This window comes from Sipha flava, unplaced genomic scaffold (genome assembly GCF_003268045.1).
Source record: "Sipha flava isolate LNK unplaced genomic scaffold, YSA_version1 43_pilon_pilon, whole genome shotgun sequence".
NCBI classification, from domain to species: Eukaryota; Metazoa; Arthropoda; class Insecta; order Hemiptera; family Aphididae; genus Sipha; species Sipha flava.
In genome coordinates this window covers 1,343,725-1,363,227 of record NW_020273171.1, presented here as the reverse complement: position 1 = coordinate 1,363,227, position 19,503 = coordinate 1,343,725, and the positions used below count along the sequence as shown (strand labels likewise).

The following is a 19,503-nucleotide window of genomic DNA, read 5'->3' as shown; positions in this document are numbered from 1 at the left end:
GTCTCGTAGCTGCCGTCCTCGTCGGACGTGGCCGGTGGCCGCTGCCGGTTCTCGAGCACGGCCGCGGGGACCACCACGTCGTCGTAGATGTTCAGCTCGCCGCAATCGATCGTCGTGTAGTGGTGCTCGTTGGCGCCGTCGTAGTACGAACACTCGGCCACCACGTCCGGCAGCGGTGATGGGTCCGGCGCGTCACCCGTCCGCGCGGCTGACATCTGTATGTCGCACAGCAGCTCCTCGTAGATGGCCTGCGGCTGCTGGCCACCGCCGTCGATGTAGTTGTAGTTGTCGTGCACACCACCGTTGGCCGTCGGTTTCGACTTGTACGCGTGCAAAAAGCTCGACCGCGGTTCATCGTCAGCGCGTTCGGCGGGCTCGTCGTGGACGGGTGGGCGCTCGACGGGTTCCGCGGCGACCAACGACGGTTGCGGCACCGCCGGCGGAGCCATCTCCGGTCCCTTGCGGCCGTGCAGAAACGAACTGTTCGGTTTCGGTCGGATCTTCGGAGGCGAAGGCGTCCTCCTCTGCTGAACGGTTTCGACGCGGTCGGGTTCCGCGGCCACCGGCGGTGGTGCTTGCTCTGGCGTCGTGTTCAATACACTTTCCAGTTGCGCGTCCGGGTCCCTGGCGATCGACAGCCGCTTGTGCTTGTTCAGCAGTTGTCGGTGATCCGCCGTAGAGACCATCGAGTCTTTTTGCAGAACCGTTTTGCGTTCCTCACCGATGCGTCTCTTGGTCGCCTCGGACACTTTAGGCTTCGGGCCCAGAACGCTGGGCTTCTGAAGCTTCTTACCGTTCTGGAACTGTTCCATACGCAGTTTCACCAAGGACGCGGACGATCGCTGTCCGGCGGCCACAGCTGCCGCCGTAGCGGCGGACGACCGTTGTTCCTGGGTTGCCTCGGCCGTACGTAACTGCGTCGACGAGTTGGTCCGCACCACGACCACGTGGTGGTCACCGGTAGTACCACCGTGGTGCTTCTTTTCCGCGGCCGACTCGAACTTCTCGACCGTGGCCCGCACAGCCGCGCCCTTGGCCAGCGTTTTGTTCACTTTTTTGATTATGTCCCGTGCCGTGGCCCCCCTGTCTGCGTCCACCACCACCGCGTTGAACTTGGACGCCAGCTCGGCGACCACCGTGGACGGCACCGTTACTCGGACCGCCCGGTAGCCACGCATGCTGCCGCCGCCGCCGCCGCCGCTGTTGTGCGAGCCCGGACCGCCGCGGGACCTGAAACTCGAACGTTTTATCTTGCCGCCGCCGTTGGCCATCACCGCGGTTTCGGTGATCATCATGGTTGCTGTGGTTGCCGCACACTGTACCCGTACGCGTTCTACTCCCGCTCGTGCGACATCGTCCTGCGCAACATAAACGGAATCAATCAAAAACGTTATTGACACAAGTGCTATAACAACGCCTGAATGCGAAGTTCCGACCAGGGTTATCGGTTCGCAGGCGTCGGATAGTGTTAACAGGATAACATTGTGTTGGTACGACGGCGGCTGGAAGGCCGCACCCCTATCTCCCGCCCTCCTGGGTGTGTTGTGCACGTTCTAATTTGGGGCCGTTTGCACAGTGTTTGTCGGGCTACGAACGATCGGAAACCGATGGAACGTTTATTTTAATTTTATTTTTCCATGCCCTGTAGGGTTCGCTCTATTGTTCCCGTAACAAGACCTGCGGATACCAAACGTATTCTTATGGTCATGTTTATTTTATTTTTTTTATCCCTACGACGGTGTTGATTGCACCGGTAATGTTTTATTCATCGTGGTACAACGTGTAGGCGGTCGTATCGCGGAACACACTCTTAATAATATTTTCCACCTATTCGGCGGGTTCGATTATTTTGTAACGTATTTTGATCCTCTTATAACGTGGCCAGATAATTGGAGTGTTATGTGACGGACCATAATCGGGTCGCCAACCTATGACCAAGGAGTTTGCCGGAGCCTATAGGATTTTTTTTTTTTTTTTAATCGGGGCGACCCGATTATGGCCCGTCACATAACGTTCCACTCATCTGGCCACGTTATAAGAGTGCGAGACGCTACAATTTGTCGAGCGTTTTAGTGCATTCATTTTTATTATCAATATAAGATTCGGCTATGACGATGAGAAAAACGAAAAACCAGAGAACCCTACAGTGACACTCTGTTATAATTGTTACAAAGATTAATTGGCCGCATATTTTTGAAGAATTTTTCGCTGTTTGTCCAGCAAAATTATATACGAATAGATTTACATATTATTATAGCACGCTCATTTCAATTAGGTACGTATAATGGGTATAATTTTGTAAAAATAAAGTGAGAAAAAAAAACAGAATAAGGTTAAACGTGTTATTTATTTCATGGAAAAATGCAAACAAACAGTTATTTATTTATAATTTTCGTATACGTAATATATTAAAATATCGCATTATTTTCGCATGAGAACAGTGCGTGCGTGTACTCACGGTGTTCGTGTGTACACGTTTTGTGTATATTTTAGAAAAATGCAGTTATTCACAGTGCCGTTGCGTAATACATATATTAAATTATTAAATCACATGTATTAAGGTCGATGAAAGGTTATTCGTTTTCGAATTTTGTGGTTTACGACCCGTTTATGAACAGACATTTTTCTTAATGGTCTTACCGCCACGATAGGCAAAGCACATGCAATATTCGAAATGGGTTAACATCGAAATCGAAAACGTTTATTTTAGTGACAAACACTTTTCGATGGAAAAAACTCAGTGCCGGGTATGCATCACGATTACCAAAGTAATAACAATTCTAATCACACGTGCACACTAAATACTGGTCACATGGACTTTACGGAATCGTTTAAACTATATTATTATTAACACTATTTTTCAGTTGTTTTCAACACCACTGTCTTTTATAGTACACGTAACAGGTAGGCTCGGACCACGTTCGTATTTAAATTCGAAAAACTAGTACTGCCAAGTCGAATCTAGTTTTTAAAACCGGACTCAATTATAATCAAACCTGAAGGATAAACAATACGATTTATGTGTATCGATTGCAAACGGATAAAATACCTCGAGTTGTGTAGTTCGAAGTTTCGGGAATCGTATATTATTATAATATAATTTTTAACTTTGTTTTCGTCGGAAAAACATACATATTCTACACCGGTAATAAAATTGCTCTTAAGACATTTAATCTGTTACCGAAAAATTAATAATAAAAAATTGATGAGTGCCTAAGGTGAAAAAGAAGATTTTCTGTTCATCCGGTGCCGTCTTAAAGTACCGTTATAAGGCTTTATTTTCTTGTAAGCATGATTTTGGACCCGGACCTAAAAACTATACATCAAGACGGTATATATGTCATGTTTTATGTCCGCACACATGATAAGGTGATATTTATAATGATAGACACACCTTGGTAAGCGAACCGACTATTTAGGATATAGTTGTCATTGTCGTCGTCGTTAAGAGTTAACGGACTTGTACTGTTAAAGCATAGTCTTGGTAGCACGCACACACATACATTCACTCATGCGTACAAAACATACACGCACACGTGCACTGTAGTCTGTCATATATCTAGAGGGACATGCCCTATCATAATCACTAGTTGACCCGAGACGTTTATTAATTACTATAGGTATAATATATAGGCGATGAATACAAAGTATAATGATTATTTCGTCATGTGTTCGAGTCTTCGGTTTGAAGACTTTCATAATTGAATGTCGAATTTAGGCCAGGTGTTGTGAACAGTAGTCCTAATATTGAGTTTCTAAAATCGCATTTAGGTCGATTTTTTTCATTAGCTTTATTCCTTAAACAATAATCAGTTTAATATTATTTTGTTTTCATATGTTCCAGTTTCAAAAACTTATAAACACGTGTATCGATTCAACTGTAGAAAAATAAAATGTACGTTATAATTCTCGCAAAAGCAATACTAATTATTCAATTTGTCGTACAAAACTACAAGGGGGGTCTAAGAACCGTTAGGTCACCCTTCACCCTGATACCGCTCCTTTCGCACCGAACTGGTTTTCCTTGCACACAAAATTGTTGTATTACGTATTCTGTGCCGTACGTGGTGTGTACTCCCACGGCGTACTCAAGGGGGGGGTCGGGTCTGGACCCCCCATTGAAATTTCTACATACTCAACGATTTAATAGTAAATAGTACAATAATAGTACGTAGTGCATTTTAATTTCCCATTATGTTCAATACACAAAGTTTATGGATTATATAACATACCTGTAATGTATAAACCATACTATAGTATATTAAGAGTAATTTTTTGATATTGAGTTAAACTATAATTACAATTAGAGTACAGATAAAATAAAAATTTTGGACCCCTCCCCCCCCCCATAAAAAATTCCTGGATACGCTGCTGGCGTACACCTAGCACGATAGTCGCACGGCATCGATGGGACCACCGCGTTTTCCGATGGTTGGTGAACACTTCGGGCGCACAGCGGTCGTATTATTGTTGACGATTGCGCATCACGTCTGTCCGCGTTAATGTTAACATAATAATACTATAACAGCGCGACAGTACGAAAATAGTGGTGTGCAGTTCGTGCGCGGGACGTAGGAGTGAAGGCGGCGGCGGCGGCGAGATAACCTTTCGAAGGCCTCGCGCCGTGTGGCGAAGACCTCACCGAGCCGCCGCGATATAATTGTGCGACGAAATATCCTAATGGCGGGCGGCGACCAGTCCCCCGAGAGTCATCGAACTCTGCGCGCGCGAAATGTTGTCCGATTCGGCGGTAGGCGACCGTGCCCGCGAAAAAACAAAAAAAAAAAATCGCGTACAATCGTTCAAATCGAATACACTCGCGGCACTCTACAGCTTCCGTCACGCGCTCGCGCGCCGATCGGACTCGAAAGAGAACAGTGGTCCCCAGCCTACGGCCCAACGTCCAACTTTCGGAACCGACCCGCCAAGCTAAATGATTTTTTGAAAAAAAAAAAAAAAAAAAAAAATTAAATAAAATGATTAATTTTCGATTTATTGATTTCCAATTTTCTAAGAGAGAAATAATAAAATTATTCATCTGAAACATCATAACGTCTCGCGGTACCGAAGCGTATCTCGGATTTGGCCGTTAGAAAAAAGTTAGCGGTTGCGGGATGATGATATACGGTTCATAATGTACCAAAATCGCAGAGGTAGGAGCGATTGACAAGTGCACGCGAAATGTTGTCGTTTATAATCTATTTTCGCGTGCTCACCACTGCTGGGTACGACGGAAGTTGTTAACAAAACTGACCTACGACGACGGCACAATAATAATAATAATAATAATAATAATAAGCACGTCGGTAAATTGAACACTTCGTGTCAACCCATCTCAGGTTATCTATGTACAAAATAATGCCATTATATCCAATACATGAATGTTTATTTTCATAATTATCTTCTTTTTTTTTTCTACTGGTTCCGCAAAACGTAGATCCAACGCACCTAACATATCCAATCACACCGACGTATAAATACACACACGTATAGATCAATGACTGCAGTGAGAGTTTTAATTTTATTTTTCGACATCCTCGACCACTAACCCTATGCGTACCTATTTCACGTCACATCGCGTACAGTCGTGCGCATAAACCGTACATAATATGTAGTGCCCAAGCACTTATAGATTTGATTTACTTATAAATTCGTCCGAAAAGTGTTGTTGTGTATACAGTAACATTTTTGCGGTCGCGTCATTGTAGTGTACGAGCACACACTTAAAAGTAAATATGTACGTACTTTCGTGAATTATAATAATCAAACATCATGTATTATAAGCTACTTGGAAACCGGCCGTGTAGACTTCAACACACCGGACCGTATAGCGTAGTCGCACGTTTTTCATTGTATCGATGTTCATTTTGTTATGACTGAAAAAAACATGTCGATTACCTACGTTATGGGTACACGATAGCGTATCTATTCGTTCGTGAATCTTAACAGCACTTGATCTGGACTCACGTTTGAACGCTTTAAGAGCGCATACAAAAATATCCGTTTCAATTTTATTATAAAAGTTGAACTACATACACAATGTGGGACATAACATTTCTTAATTAAAATGTACATCGCGGCAACAATGAAATAATTTTTTATTTTAATTTGAATTCAAACCCGTACATAACACGTACGAGTGCCTGCGCAAAATCTATCTTTTATTTATTGTTATTCGTCTCGTGCTTTTATTGACCATTGTAATAATTTACGCGTTCCGAACACACATTCGCGCGCGCATGTTTTTACGTGTCCTGCAATGCGCTGGCAAGTCGAACAACGATAATTGTTTGGATTTTTTTACCATCTCAGTTCTTGACATTATTTTTACAAACATGAAGTTATATTTATGCATATTCAAATTTCTATGATTCGTATAAGGAATTTTGTTTTACGGTAAAAACCAAATAGTTTATTAAATTATTAAGATCTGAAATTCGATTGCATTCAAAATTAAATTAAACTTTAAACATAAAATGTAAATCTAATAAAATTTTTCTTTTAAATTTGACTTGATCGTAAAATAAAGTTGATTAAAATAATTTCATAAGTCTGATTTAAGACAGTCATTTAAAGACTATGTGTAGGTATATTAGATGTACGATAAACCATAATCAACGATTTTAATATTGAATGTTCGATAAAAGTTTTTTTCTTTTTTTTTTTTTACAACGTTTGTTCACGTTTCTGCGTACCATCTAATGCCATATACTATAATGTGGATAAACACTACATCGTACTATCGTGCAATAAACTAACTGCATATCATGGATTCGAAAACATTTCACAGCATACATGTGGTACATTTTTAATTATTTATTTCCTATTTGTAAAAATTTGCATGATAACATTTTATACAGTAGAAAGTAAGTTATATGATAGATTTGTTAACATTTTTTAATTAAATTAAGAAATAGTTGTGCAATGAAAAATTATACGTATTATAAACAGTAAAATAATGTAGTATTAACGATTAGTGAGCAACCAGTTTCCAATCGTATCATTAAAAATGAATAACAATAATAATTCAATTTTATTTTAGTGTTTGAACTATTCAATAAAATGATTATAAGTCAACACTGGATTTTGGAAAAATAATAAAGTTTGCATTATTACAGCCCTAACACGTGTTGCTTGTAAAATGCCTTTAACCAAATATGTCTTTCATAAAATGTGAGAATTAGTATACAATTTATTTGAAGCGATTAATAGAAAAAATAAAAATTTAACAATACATAAAAATAAATACTTTATAATTGAATCTTTGAAACAACACTTCGTTTAAAGTATATATTAAGTAACAATTCTCATACGTCAATATATACGGTCAATGACGGTTGGAAGCAATTCAAAATTAAAAATACTGTAAAATCTATACAACTAACAAATATGTAAATACATTTTTGTTTAGCTGAAGTTGAAATGTTATGAGTAATCACAATAATGTCAATAAGTATTGTACATTTTCAAAACAAAAGAGCTATCAACTTTCTGATATTTCAATAAAAATAAAAATTAAAGCGGTAAACAACAATATTATTTATAAGTTTAATTTATTTTATTATTATGAGATTATAAGTAATACCTATTAAATACCAACTTATGTAATAAATGAAGATAAATTGCATCACATAATTCAACTGCAAGTTTTGATTGCCAAACTACTAAATTTTTTTTATATTGCATTATAGGTATTACAAATCAGTTTTATACCTTATAATTAATCAATTTAGATTATAATGAAGAATAAATTGCAAAGTAACTCACAAAATACTGTTATTAATACATACAAAATTTATGATTGTATACAAAAAATACCTAACAACACACTTTTTATACATTTACGTTAAATCAAATTAATTTTTTGATTTTATTTATAAATGAGTTATAAAATTTGGTTTCCTTGAAAAATATGTTCAACAATTACAAAATAAAGTAAAATTTATTTTTATGTAATCTACAAACATATATTGTAACACAAAAACAGCTGTACATAATTTTTCGTTTTATACTTGGCCAGAATGCATAACATTTTTAATGGAAAATGAAACTTTTTAACAATAGTCTTCTTATTTATCACGTCTACCTATATCATTAACATTGCGTCAATCAATCAAATTCAGAAATAGAAATTCACAAATTACTAACATGTATTATGTACTTTTGAATAGGAACTAGGAAGATACCATATTATATACTGTTGTGAAACGAATTTTAACCTTGAATATCATTCTTTATTGTTTGTTCATTTTACTAATATTATATTATGTTCATTTTCTATAAAACATTTAACAAAAGAATACGCGAAACATAATATAAGTGTAATAAAAATATATTTAAATGTATATTTAATATAGGTACAAAAATATAACAATTAAAAACTGTTTACGTTTATTATTATTTTTTTAAATAAAGTCGTTAATATCATATACCAATCAAAATTAAAAAAAAAAAAAAAATATGTTGAAATTATAATGACACACAATAATTAATTTTAAACGAAATTATATTATAATACTTTTTTTATTCGGTAGTAACTTCTGTTAGGTATATGAAAATAATTATTAACAGAAAGAAATCAATGTTACGTTTCATGTTGAACATTTTAAACTTAGCCAGAACTAATGCATATACCAGAAACATACTGGCATAACAGATACATGCATTTTAAAATAATAATTGTTTGATATAAAAGCCAAATATTAATTTTGAAATAGAATTATACATATTAGATTGATTAAATTGATGATCATCTATGCCACAGTTAGAAATAAATGTAAATAGGTAGAGTCAAAATTATGTTGATATCATTGTACTCGTAGTAAAATATTGTCAGTAAAAATCTATAGTCAAAACGGTTAAATACGAGGTAAAGTTCAGTTTTACTTTCAAATATACGACTTTAACTTAAGTTTTTTTTTTAAAGGCATTTGAGTAGTACACCAAATACGATTTATTGCGACGACATTTTTATTGTTCATCATATTGTCTAAGTATTGAAACCCGTAGTTTTCATTCTTGCGCGTTGATTTTGCAAGGAAGTTATGCGCATAGACGAACTGTAGTTTCATAGTGCGAAAACAGTTAAATAAAATACTGAGTTAGATTTTGGTAGAGGAAAAAAAAACATCAACGTTGTAAAAAATATTTTCGAGAACCCTAAGAAAAACATTCTTGAAATCAGTTGTGTACGAACGAACGTATTAATACTATATTATATGTGTCTGTATACGAAAATAACAAGTCGATAAAATATTTCTACAAGAGTAATATCAGATTTTCTAAAGCAAATACCATAATCACGTATATTTTATGTAATAAGGAATAGAACTTTGATTTTTGTTATAATCAACATTATAATTATGAATACAATTAAAAGTTTAACGAGAAGCAGGGTAATTAATGTGCTAAATCGTATTCATATCATTAACGTATCATCAAATTTTGTTTGAAATTTTTATGTATACGAATCAGCTTAATTCAGCACAAGTTATAAGATTGTAATTTTCATCGTTTACAAAATAAATTAATTTAAATATCAATTACGCAGATTAAAAACATGCGATATTCAAGTTTCACGAATGCATAGAGTTTAAATATTCATGTTTATTCATGTTCATGTGTATTCCTGAAAAGAAAAAGTACAAGTTCTTTGGTTAAAACATAACGTACGCTGTTTTTTATAAAATGCTTATTATAAATAACATGTCATTATCTGCAACTTATAACCAGATTTTGGTATAAAATTATAAGTAACTATGAATTTGAACGCATTTTGAACTGCTAAAAAAATCAATTAATCATAATTTTTATATTTTAATAATAATATTACACTATTTATAGAGTTATGAATAGTAGCTAGGTACTTATGCACAGTTGTATGATTTGAGTTTACAACCAACACCACACCATTATTTTAATCACGAAAAAAAATCAATAAAAATACTAAGTAATTAATATTTTTTAAAAATGTTATGTTTATACTCTAAATGATTACATTTTTATATTTTTAGTTATCTAAAATTTAAATTAATTATTATCAAATATCATATTCGACAGTCAGCTCAAAATAAACGTTTTTCTTCACAATGTCTGATGCTCTTGATCTGTTTTTATTAGCTAATCATTATATATAACAAGCAATTTTTCACTTCAAAGTTCTAATTTTATGTACTGAATGTGATCAGTTAATATCATATTATTTTTTTTAAATTCGTAAAAATAACATTTAAAATAAAAACAATAATTTTCTCGAGTTCAGTATATGAACTTCTTTCAACCAAATTAATATTAATATAATAATAATAACGGCAATTAACGAAATAATCTTTATCATAACTGACATCAAATGTTTTGAAAAAGAGATATTTTATGACATTATGTTATATCATTGATTATAAATAATATATTATACTATGAATATTATTCAAAATCAATAAGGTTTCATGCATTACCTAATATTTTTGTATTATTTGTATATGTATTTGTCTGAAAACACGTTATTGAACTTCCAATGAAGGACAAATGTAATTTTGAATAATTATATAAGCATCGTACACACATCATATTATAATAATATTGGTTAATACGTTCACCGATGAGTGGTTGGATTTCCTCGTGACGTTTGCAGGGGTCGATCTGAAAAATTCACAATTTGTAATGACTAATATCTCTATATTATAACCGGTTAGGAGATATGCACTGATTTCAATTAACGACACGTAATCTCTGTCGAATTTTTTTTCATATTTTTGAAGACACATGCTATGGGTATTACAGATTATTAAAATGATTACATTGTAATCATATACACGGGTACATAAGCGTACATTCCGCGCGAATTGCCCATCCATTTACGACACACTAACGAAATCGATGTACTTATGCATACGGAGGTGATGTTAGCAACACATTTTGATGATGTACATTTCGAATTAACACAACAGAATTTCAGTACTCGCTAAAAACGAATGTGGATGTATACATAGTTTCTTCATTAAAAAAAAAAAAAATTATCATCATCGTGGTAATATACAAGACGTTTATAAATATTTAATCACGAGTGATTTTTCGAACAACATCGATACAATATCTTTAAACACTTAAATTATATTGGTCGTAAATATGATACGTTCTACTCGTCATTTATAAAGCGTTTTTTAATACGTAAACATTTTTACTAATGTTTTTCAAATTCATTGTGAAAAACTTGTACTGATTTTTTAATTTCTATTTCTTTTTCTTTAGATACACATTTGAGGTTATTAAGTTTATTTTTAACAAATTCATGCATATTGTTAATATTATAATTATTTTTATATTTTAGTTCTACAATTTAAGCAAATAAATCTCTACGAGGTATTATGTGTTCATATATTTTAATAACTAAAAAAAAAATTAATAAATAATTACTAAAAATACAGAAAAAATAATGTAGTTATTACAATTGATATTAAAGAAAAATTTATTTCGAAAAAAAAGTTGCAAGTAAATGCATCTAGAAATTACAAAAATAACATTAATGACTACTTTTATTATAGTTTCTAATATATTTGGTTGTGCGATTATGTGTTTTTTTTTTTTTTTAAATCAATTTAAAATTATAAATATTTGATTTTTAATTTAAATAATTTGAGAATATTAAAAGCAATTTATACATAGTAAATATTAAATTTAAACGAATAATATGTTCTTAAAGCTTGCCTGATAGGTTTTCTAGATTTATGAAATATTGAAAAGTACACTCAGAATACGAACTGACCGACATTGATCAACGAATGAATACAAGTGCACGATAACTTCAATACTTTCGCATTGAAGAGCGCAATGAAGATTAGTCATTATTCCAATTGTCATCGATACAATAATAACGTTATTACATGTTAAATAGCAATAATTAATAGACAAACATGTGTACTATCAAATTCCAAAATTAGATATAGGATATACAATTTTTTTTATTTTATTTTGTCCCATTTTTTAAATTTATGGCCCACTGTACGTTGGCGGGACTTATTGAACGTTTGATCCATCGCAAGGTCCGTATTCAGAGAAGGTCCGTGAGGTCTGGACTCCCATACATTTTCTCGTACTCGCTTATTGATGGTGACTAATAAAATATCATCGGTTTCTTTTTTTTTGTGTTAAATGAATCAAAATAGCATTGAAAATGATTACAAAATGTTCTAATTTTGGATGAAGAAAATGTAGTTTTTCGACCCTCACATCACCATAAAATGATGTTTCTGTGCCTGTCTATCGTCACCGTTGTTTCGATGCCACCGCCGTCCCTGGTATCGACCACTGCCTGAACCACGATCAATATAATATGATAGTATTTTTATTCGATGTTCACAATCATATTCGGTTACGGTTAAAAAAAATAGAATAAGAAATGCGCCGAAAACATAATAATATAATACGTGTGAGCAAGGCATATATAAACGTGTGTAAGTGCATAAATTAGTATTTAACCGTATGGATGCATAGTTGAATCGATGTACAAGAGTAATGGTAATATAGATGAAAAAACCTATCCATAACATACGTACGAGTATTTCGACTAGTTATTATATACGCATTACCTACCGTTATAATTGTGTGCATTTTTCATTTGCGTGTTTCGAAATATTTTTATTCGTATGCGCATAGCAAAAAACACGTTCTCGTTTCGTATGCCTATTTATTTACTCAATAGCCGCATCATCATAATATTTACCGATGGAACGTATAATTTATTGTTCAAGTCGAGTTGAACACCAACGAAAAGTTGCAAGTGATGATATACACTATATCGACGAGCGGATTAATAAACGTAAAAATAGCGGTTTTTTTATTTTTCAGCACGACCATGGTATAAGGCAAGTGAGCAGTGAGTGTTCACTCATATTTACGTTAGGTATATTAGGAAGTCGTCGCCACCGTATAATTATAACGTTCTACTTAATTACGTTTTTCCTCGTTCCACTGCAACAATGATTATGTTTACGCTTCGCCTTACTTTTCGTCTGAATATTATTAATATATTATTCAAAACGTCTTCGGGCCTTATCTTATTGCAAGCGTATGGGATATAACATAAAAGCTGTAATTCAAACAAAACATAAAAAAAAAAGAAAGAAAAATTCTGTTTAATGGCTTTGCGGATCCATAAGTGACAATAAGTATATTTCTATGCAACCCATTGTTTTCTTCTGTTCGATTAAAATATCGCCAGGGTTTGAGTTCACGGTGAATTGTAACGTTATATCATTAGACAAGGTGTAGAAAGTTAGCTACGGGAAACTTTCGTTGAACAACAATCAATAACCGTTTAAAACATCCCATCATTCAAACTATCTTCACAAGCAATGTATAAGTAATAACCATTCGTTGAAGCCACCACTGGCACGCAGTCGGATGTAAAATATTATCATTCTTACTATTATTATTATTACTACTATCTTATGGCCGTTTAGACGAGCTTACCGTGTTATTATATTATAATATCGTAGCGTAATGTTATGTATCCGTAGGAAATAAACGGACTCTCACCGCTACCACCAATTTGTTTGGATTAGCTTATAATAATAAAAATAATAATACAAACAATACACGACGACGTAAGTAGAGAAAGCCCATTTCGCATCTACCGCGCATATAAATATGTATAGTTAATAACGATAGTAGATAATAGCTATAATATCATGACCAGAGGTATGAGCCTATAACGTTTGTCTAAAATGCCGTTTTGTGGTTGAACGTGCTTCAATAGCACTGACACTGTATGTTATTAATAATAATAATTTATTATCGTCATCATAATATCCCAGTCGCAGGCTCGATGAAGCACGCCTTTCGCCAGAGCCGCCGTTGTTATTTGAATAACATTCAGTAATAACGTCACTAGAATGGGTAACGGATCAACGTAAATTCTATAATTTCACCCTCTCGCACATCCGATCACAGGCAAACAACGAGAAACGAAATTATTTCACAGCCCATCATCGTTTGCCCGTCTCCCGAGATGGATCCTTTCGGTGTTTATTTCGTAGATGTTCGGAGGGGTATACGGTATGCGGTACGCCAAGGGAGTAAATAATTATTAAATTAATACATTTTTATAGGGGACGGGGAAAAGAGGTATACATTTGTCTACTGGGGAAGGGTTATACCCTCCCGGTCACCCTTAAAATTAACATTGGGTCCTACGGTCCCCCTCCCCCCCTCGTGTAATGGTTACGTGATGACACGGGGCCCGCGCGTATTCGCGTAAACGCACATTGTAAAAACACTGAAGCCTTGTCCGTACAGTCGTTCTACGACTTATGTTTCATCGGCTTCCGTAAAGATATAAACGGTCGGTTAGGTTAGACCGCCGCACCCACACGCACCGATAATATTCTTTAACCGGCTATCGGGTTACGCCGTCCGTGCACTGCACCTACTTCCCATTACATCTTTTCGAAAACACCATGCACGCGCGGCGGCGGTATAATATATTGTTATGGTTTCATTTTTACCGTCGACCGACTGTTCCGACATCGTCATCTTTCCGTTTCCAATGTCTTATTTCTACAACGCAAACACTACACATTTTAATGTCGTTTCGAAACGGTTAAGGTTGACGGAACTTGAAAGTTTTCCGGAACACTGTTTTTCTCCCTATAATCGTTGTGCGCACTGCCGTTGAGCGTGTAGTGACTTAACCGATTAAATTATAAATAATATGAATAATATTCAATTCTATTGTATAAGTATGTAATGCGGTACACGAATTTAAATCATCTTGATTGGTTAAGGTTGGGAAAAATACGTTTGCAAAAATTTGGTTATTCTCAGTGAGTATTTTGTTTATCGTATCTTATTATTATGGTCGAAGGGCCCCAAAATTAATTTGCCCCTGGCCCCAAAAAACCTTAGGACGGCCCTGATGGTACTTAGTGTTTTGTAAACTCCAATGAGGGAACGTTCCAACGCGACAAATGTAACTTTAGTAAACAATCGTAGTTCGATTCGAAAATGTTATTTTTTGATTTTCCCAAATCCCTCGCAGAACCCTTGACACTGGTCCGTGTTGACTTCCGTCAAACACCTATTGAGAAACACGGATAGTAATACTCTTCGTCGATGGACGGTGACAAAAGTTTCGTTTACGTTCAGTTAGCTGATATTGTTTACGATTCAATACCAATTGAAAACGCGTTAACCATAAATAGCTTAATTACTTTTACATTATAAATTATAACGATTACAAACGTCAAACAGACATCTTAATATTAGTGTATACCTACTGCAGTTTATTATATATTATACTTAAAAGTAACTGCTGAATTGTTGCCACCTAATAATATTATACCATAACCATATTTATACTGAACTACGGAATATTGTTTTGTAAACAATTTTTCCATCGCACGTTTATTAACAATTGAAACATTGAAACACGAAGATTATAATCTCCCAGTAATATGTGAGAAAACGTTTACAAACAATAATGTATTTTGTATTCGACTTACCCACGGCGAATGAAAAACTATATTTTTTTTTCTTTTCGTACAAAATATTGAATCCAATATAGAGGATATGCTCTGATTTAATGGGAATGGGAAAGATTAACAAAGTTCATCAAGAAACAATGCGGTGTTCGGATAAAACGTTTACGATGTTGTAATAGATTATTCCTTTCATATTAAACTAGTATAATATGATATACATTTATTTATAGTTTATAAGATGTCATTTATCTCGAGTAGAAACCAGTATAATGACACCATTATTTCGTGTGCACTGTTTGGATTCGATAAAGAAGTTCTTTCATAATTATTATTACTGAACAAACTTCTGTCACGATTTAAATACAGACATTGTACATATAATATATTATGCATTGTAAGTAATGAGATATGGTCCAACATAATAGTGGATAGATGTTTTATTTTTCGTCTAATGTGGGCAAACCTACAGGTACTATATTGTTGTACGCGCTGTTACTAGATTACACTATGTTGTATATTCATGTATGTTGCACATTAAGCGATTGTTGAAAATAGAATAACTATTCAAAAATAAACGAATGGTAGAAAATAAAATAGTCCAAAAACGTGTATTATAGAAATATGTATGTTTAAGTATACACAGAACGGATGACGGTTATTTACACATGATGTTACGGACGTTAAGTTATAACTGTATTGACTTTAACCTTACCTATTATTATCGTATTAGTGGATATGTAAAGAAAAGTGTAAATATATACCAGCATATTATGAATAAAAACATAATTTAATCCAAAACTTTTACGTGTGACCATAAAATTGTTTAAATACACTCCATTAGAAATGAAAATTATTGGCCACTATAAACTATGGTAACTACAGATAATATTATCTATTATAACGAAAAATAAAATGTGTATGAAAATGTATCTATTTATGTATTTATATTGATAAAGTATGTTAATAGTAATAAATATAACAAATAATAATAATAATAACAATAGTATTTTTACTAGCAACTAGAAATATGATATTAAAAAAAAAATGTTAGAATTCAATGTATTTCTATTTTTTTTTTTAGATTTTCATGTAAATATCTTTTACGTTTATCATACATATATTATGTATACATAAATAATGAGTTTTAATAAATTTAAAAATCTTTAACAAATAGAAATTATTTATATACTATTAGTATATTAATAGTATATAATGTAAACTTAGAAAAAAATTCATGATTTTCTATATAAAGAAGTTCATAAATTATAATTTTGTGGAATGCTAAACATTTAAGGTTTTCATTAAATCGTTATGAAAACAATATTCATTCAGTTAATATTATTATAAACTATAATTGTTTTCATTCAATATATTACTTTTTTTAATGATTATTATTTTAAAATTATTATATAAGATATACTGAATTAATTATCAAACTGAATAAACAAATTTTAAACTTGAACAATTAACTAACTAACAAAACCAAAATCAATCGATACGTTTTTTTCACATCTGTTGAACTAAATACTATGCAAAAAAATTAATACAATTTTTCCAACCCGAAAAATCAAAGACTTCAATAATTACACTGTTAATTATAACGAAAATAATGGAATTTACTGTTGAACTTTTTGTTAGCAATAATTAAAATGTTATAATCACATAGGTTATAATTATAATAAATATTTTCTTATTATTGTTATTTTAATATTAATTAAATAAATGTATATTTCCGTTTGTTTTCACGCGATTATTTTTTACTTTCTTACTTCCGAACGTACCGCAACACCATCAAATAAAACGTTACGCAATCAATTAAATCCTATTCGTTTTAAGTTAAAACTACCATCAACATATATTGTTGGTGTCAAAAACTATTGTCAGAAACTTAATTGTTGAAGAGCGCTTTCCACTTCCTGATGTTTTTAATTAGAGTATACGTAATCGTTGTGTTAGTGATCACCTTAAAAATTAAAAAAAAAGTTTAGTATTTTCTCACCAGAGTATAAACTAGAAAATTGATGTTTTATCTTGCGTTTTAAATTTATTTTATTTTAAAAACATTTAATATTTCGCAAATGTTCTTAAAATAATTGCGATGCGTAATACGTATTAGAAATAATCAAAATGTTCGCGAATGTGAACAATTCGTTCGTTACATTTCTGCCGATTCCTTGATGATAAAATATTTCTAACGGTTATAATCCTATTCGATGGTAGTTCACTGGATACGAGACGATTGAAATTATAATATAGTTGGACCACAACGAATCGCTTTTGCCCACAAAACCCGTTATTTTCTAGGGCTACGTGTGCGATGAAATATATTTTTTTTTTATTCCCACAGTTCAATTCGGTCTTGCACGATACTATTGCATTCTGGACAACCGACTTCCGGTTCTCTGGTAGACCATGGATCGTAACGTGTTATATTGGCATTGGAAATCAAGAATTTTCAGAAGTAGGTATGCACGTATGCAATTCCGTACCGCCGGTGCAGAGTGCATTCGGCCGTGTTGAGATTTCACTAATTCGAGAAGAAATCTCATTATAAAGTGTACCTACACACAGAAGTCGCGTGGCAATAATGACAATAGCAGTTTTCAATAAACATTGATTATGTTGTTACATATAGGGTAATCATAAATAATAAATCACCTAGTGCACGAGGAGAGTACGAGGTTTCGCGCCAAATGTATTATATTATGTACCGCAGTGGAAGACATTTTCGTTGCACATTGCGAAGGGAATTCGAAAGGAAAGAAACAAACACAGATACATTTATATAGAAATATAGATGCACAACATACTGTGCCACCGTTGCCCTAGACCTTTCTCCTCGAGGTTTAACGCTTCGTATTTCTGCTTCACTTTAATACTAACTACTATTACTACTATGTATATATAATGACGGTACACGGCGAAAAACGATTGGGCGTGCCATAAATTTCTCACGAAGCGTTTTTTTTTTTCGTTCTGTTTATTATTATTATTATTATTATTTGATTACCGAGATGATAAAGGTTCGATCAGATTTTTCTGATTGTAAAAGTGAAAATAAAATTGCCCTGTAGTAAAATTACTATTATGTATAGAAGCCATGCGTAATGTGTGTGTGTCGCCGTTCGGTACAATAGACTATACACATTACATTATGAATAACGCGTATTGTATATGAGAATAAACGAACAAGCGCATTTATTAAGGATACAATAATGTATAACAGGAGAAGCGTATTATACACAAATTGGCTAAAACATTTCGAAAAAAAACCTAAGGAACGGTTAATGAGAATATGTATCGTACGAGCTTCTACTACGAACCAAAGCAATTTTTCATCGGTCACAATCATCGGTGTGGAGCGCGAGACGTTATAACCAACGTATAATATTATTCCGAACAGCATTGCCAAGTCAACTCGTGCCAAACGCATTGCTAAAAAAAAAAAAAAAAAAAAACCGCGCGCGGATATCGATATTAATAACTAGTTTCGGCGTTGTTTACATTTCGTTTTACGACCATTTTTTAATAACGAATTAAAAACAATAAAATGCGAAACGAGATCTATTAACGCAATGTTATACGTACTGCATATATATTATATATTCATGAATCGTAATAGTACAAAGCATGTTATGTACGTATAATGCAGTATGTCACTATCACATGTATTATTGTAAGCTACACATACTTGTGTGTCAGATATTAATATTATGTATTATGCTAGAAAAAAAAATTCTGATATTCGACACTATACGGTGCAAAAAAAAAGTTATCATCGCACTCGAACAGATTAATATACTTAAACATTTACGTATAATAATAATAAACATGACATAATATGATAGTCATGCGGTTCTTTTTGTCGAGTAATCATGGCTATTAATGATCTAGAGCAGAGTATCCGAACAAAATTATAATAATAATAATAATAGGAACAAATGATATTATTAATTAGTATAAATCAAACCTCCAAGACGAGTTCCATTAAACATCGATTTTTCTCGCAACATTCAAAAATATTTTA

General features: G+C 33.6%; 1 protein-coding gene across 2 annotated transcripts in view; it reads right to left on the bottom strand.

The window, feature by feature from the left end:
• LOC112689284 overlaps nucleotides 1-19,503 on the bottom strand; it is a 48,671-nt gene that overhangs the window by 15,048 nt on the left and 14,120 nt on the right. Inside the window, exon 2 of one of the 2 annotated variants that reach the window (XM_025562914.1) lies at nucleotides 1-1,358. In XM_025562914.1, coding sequence (XP_025418699.1) covers nucleotides 1-1,295 — 1,295 coding nt within the window. In that variant the 5' untranslated portion in view covers nucleotides 1,296-1,358. The remainder of the gene's footprint in view (nucleotides 1,359-19,503) is intronic. The other variant, XM_025562915.1, reaches the window with a different exon arrangement.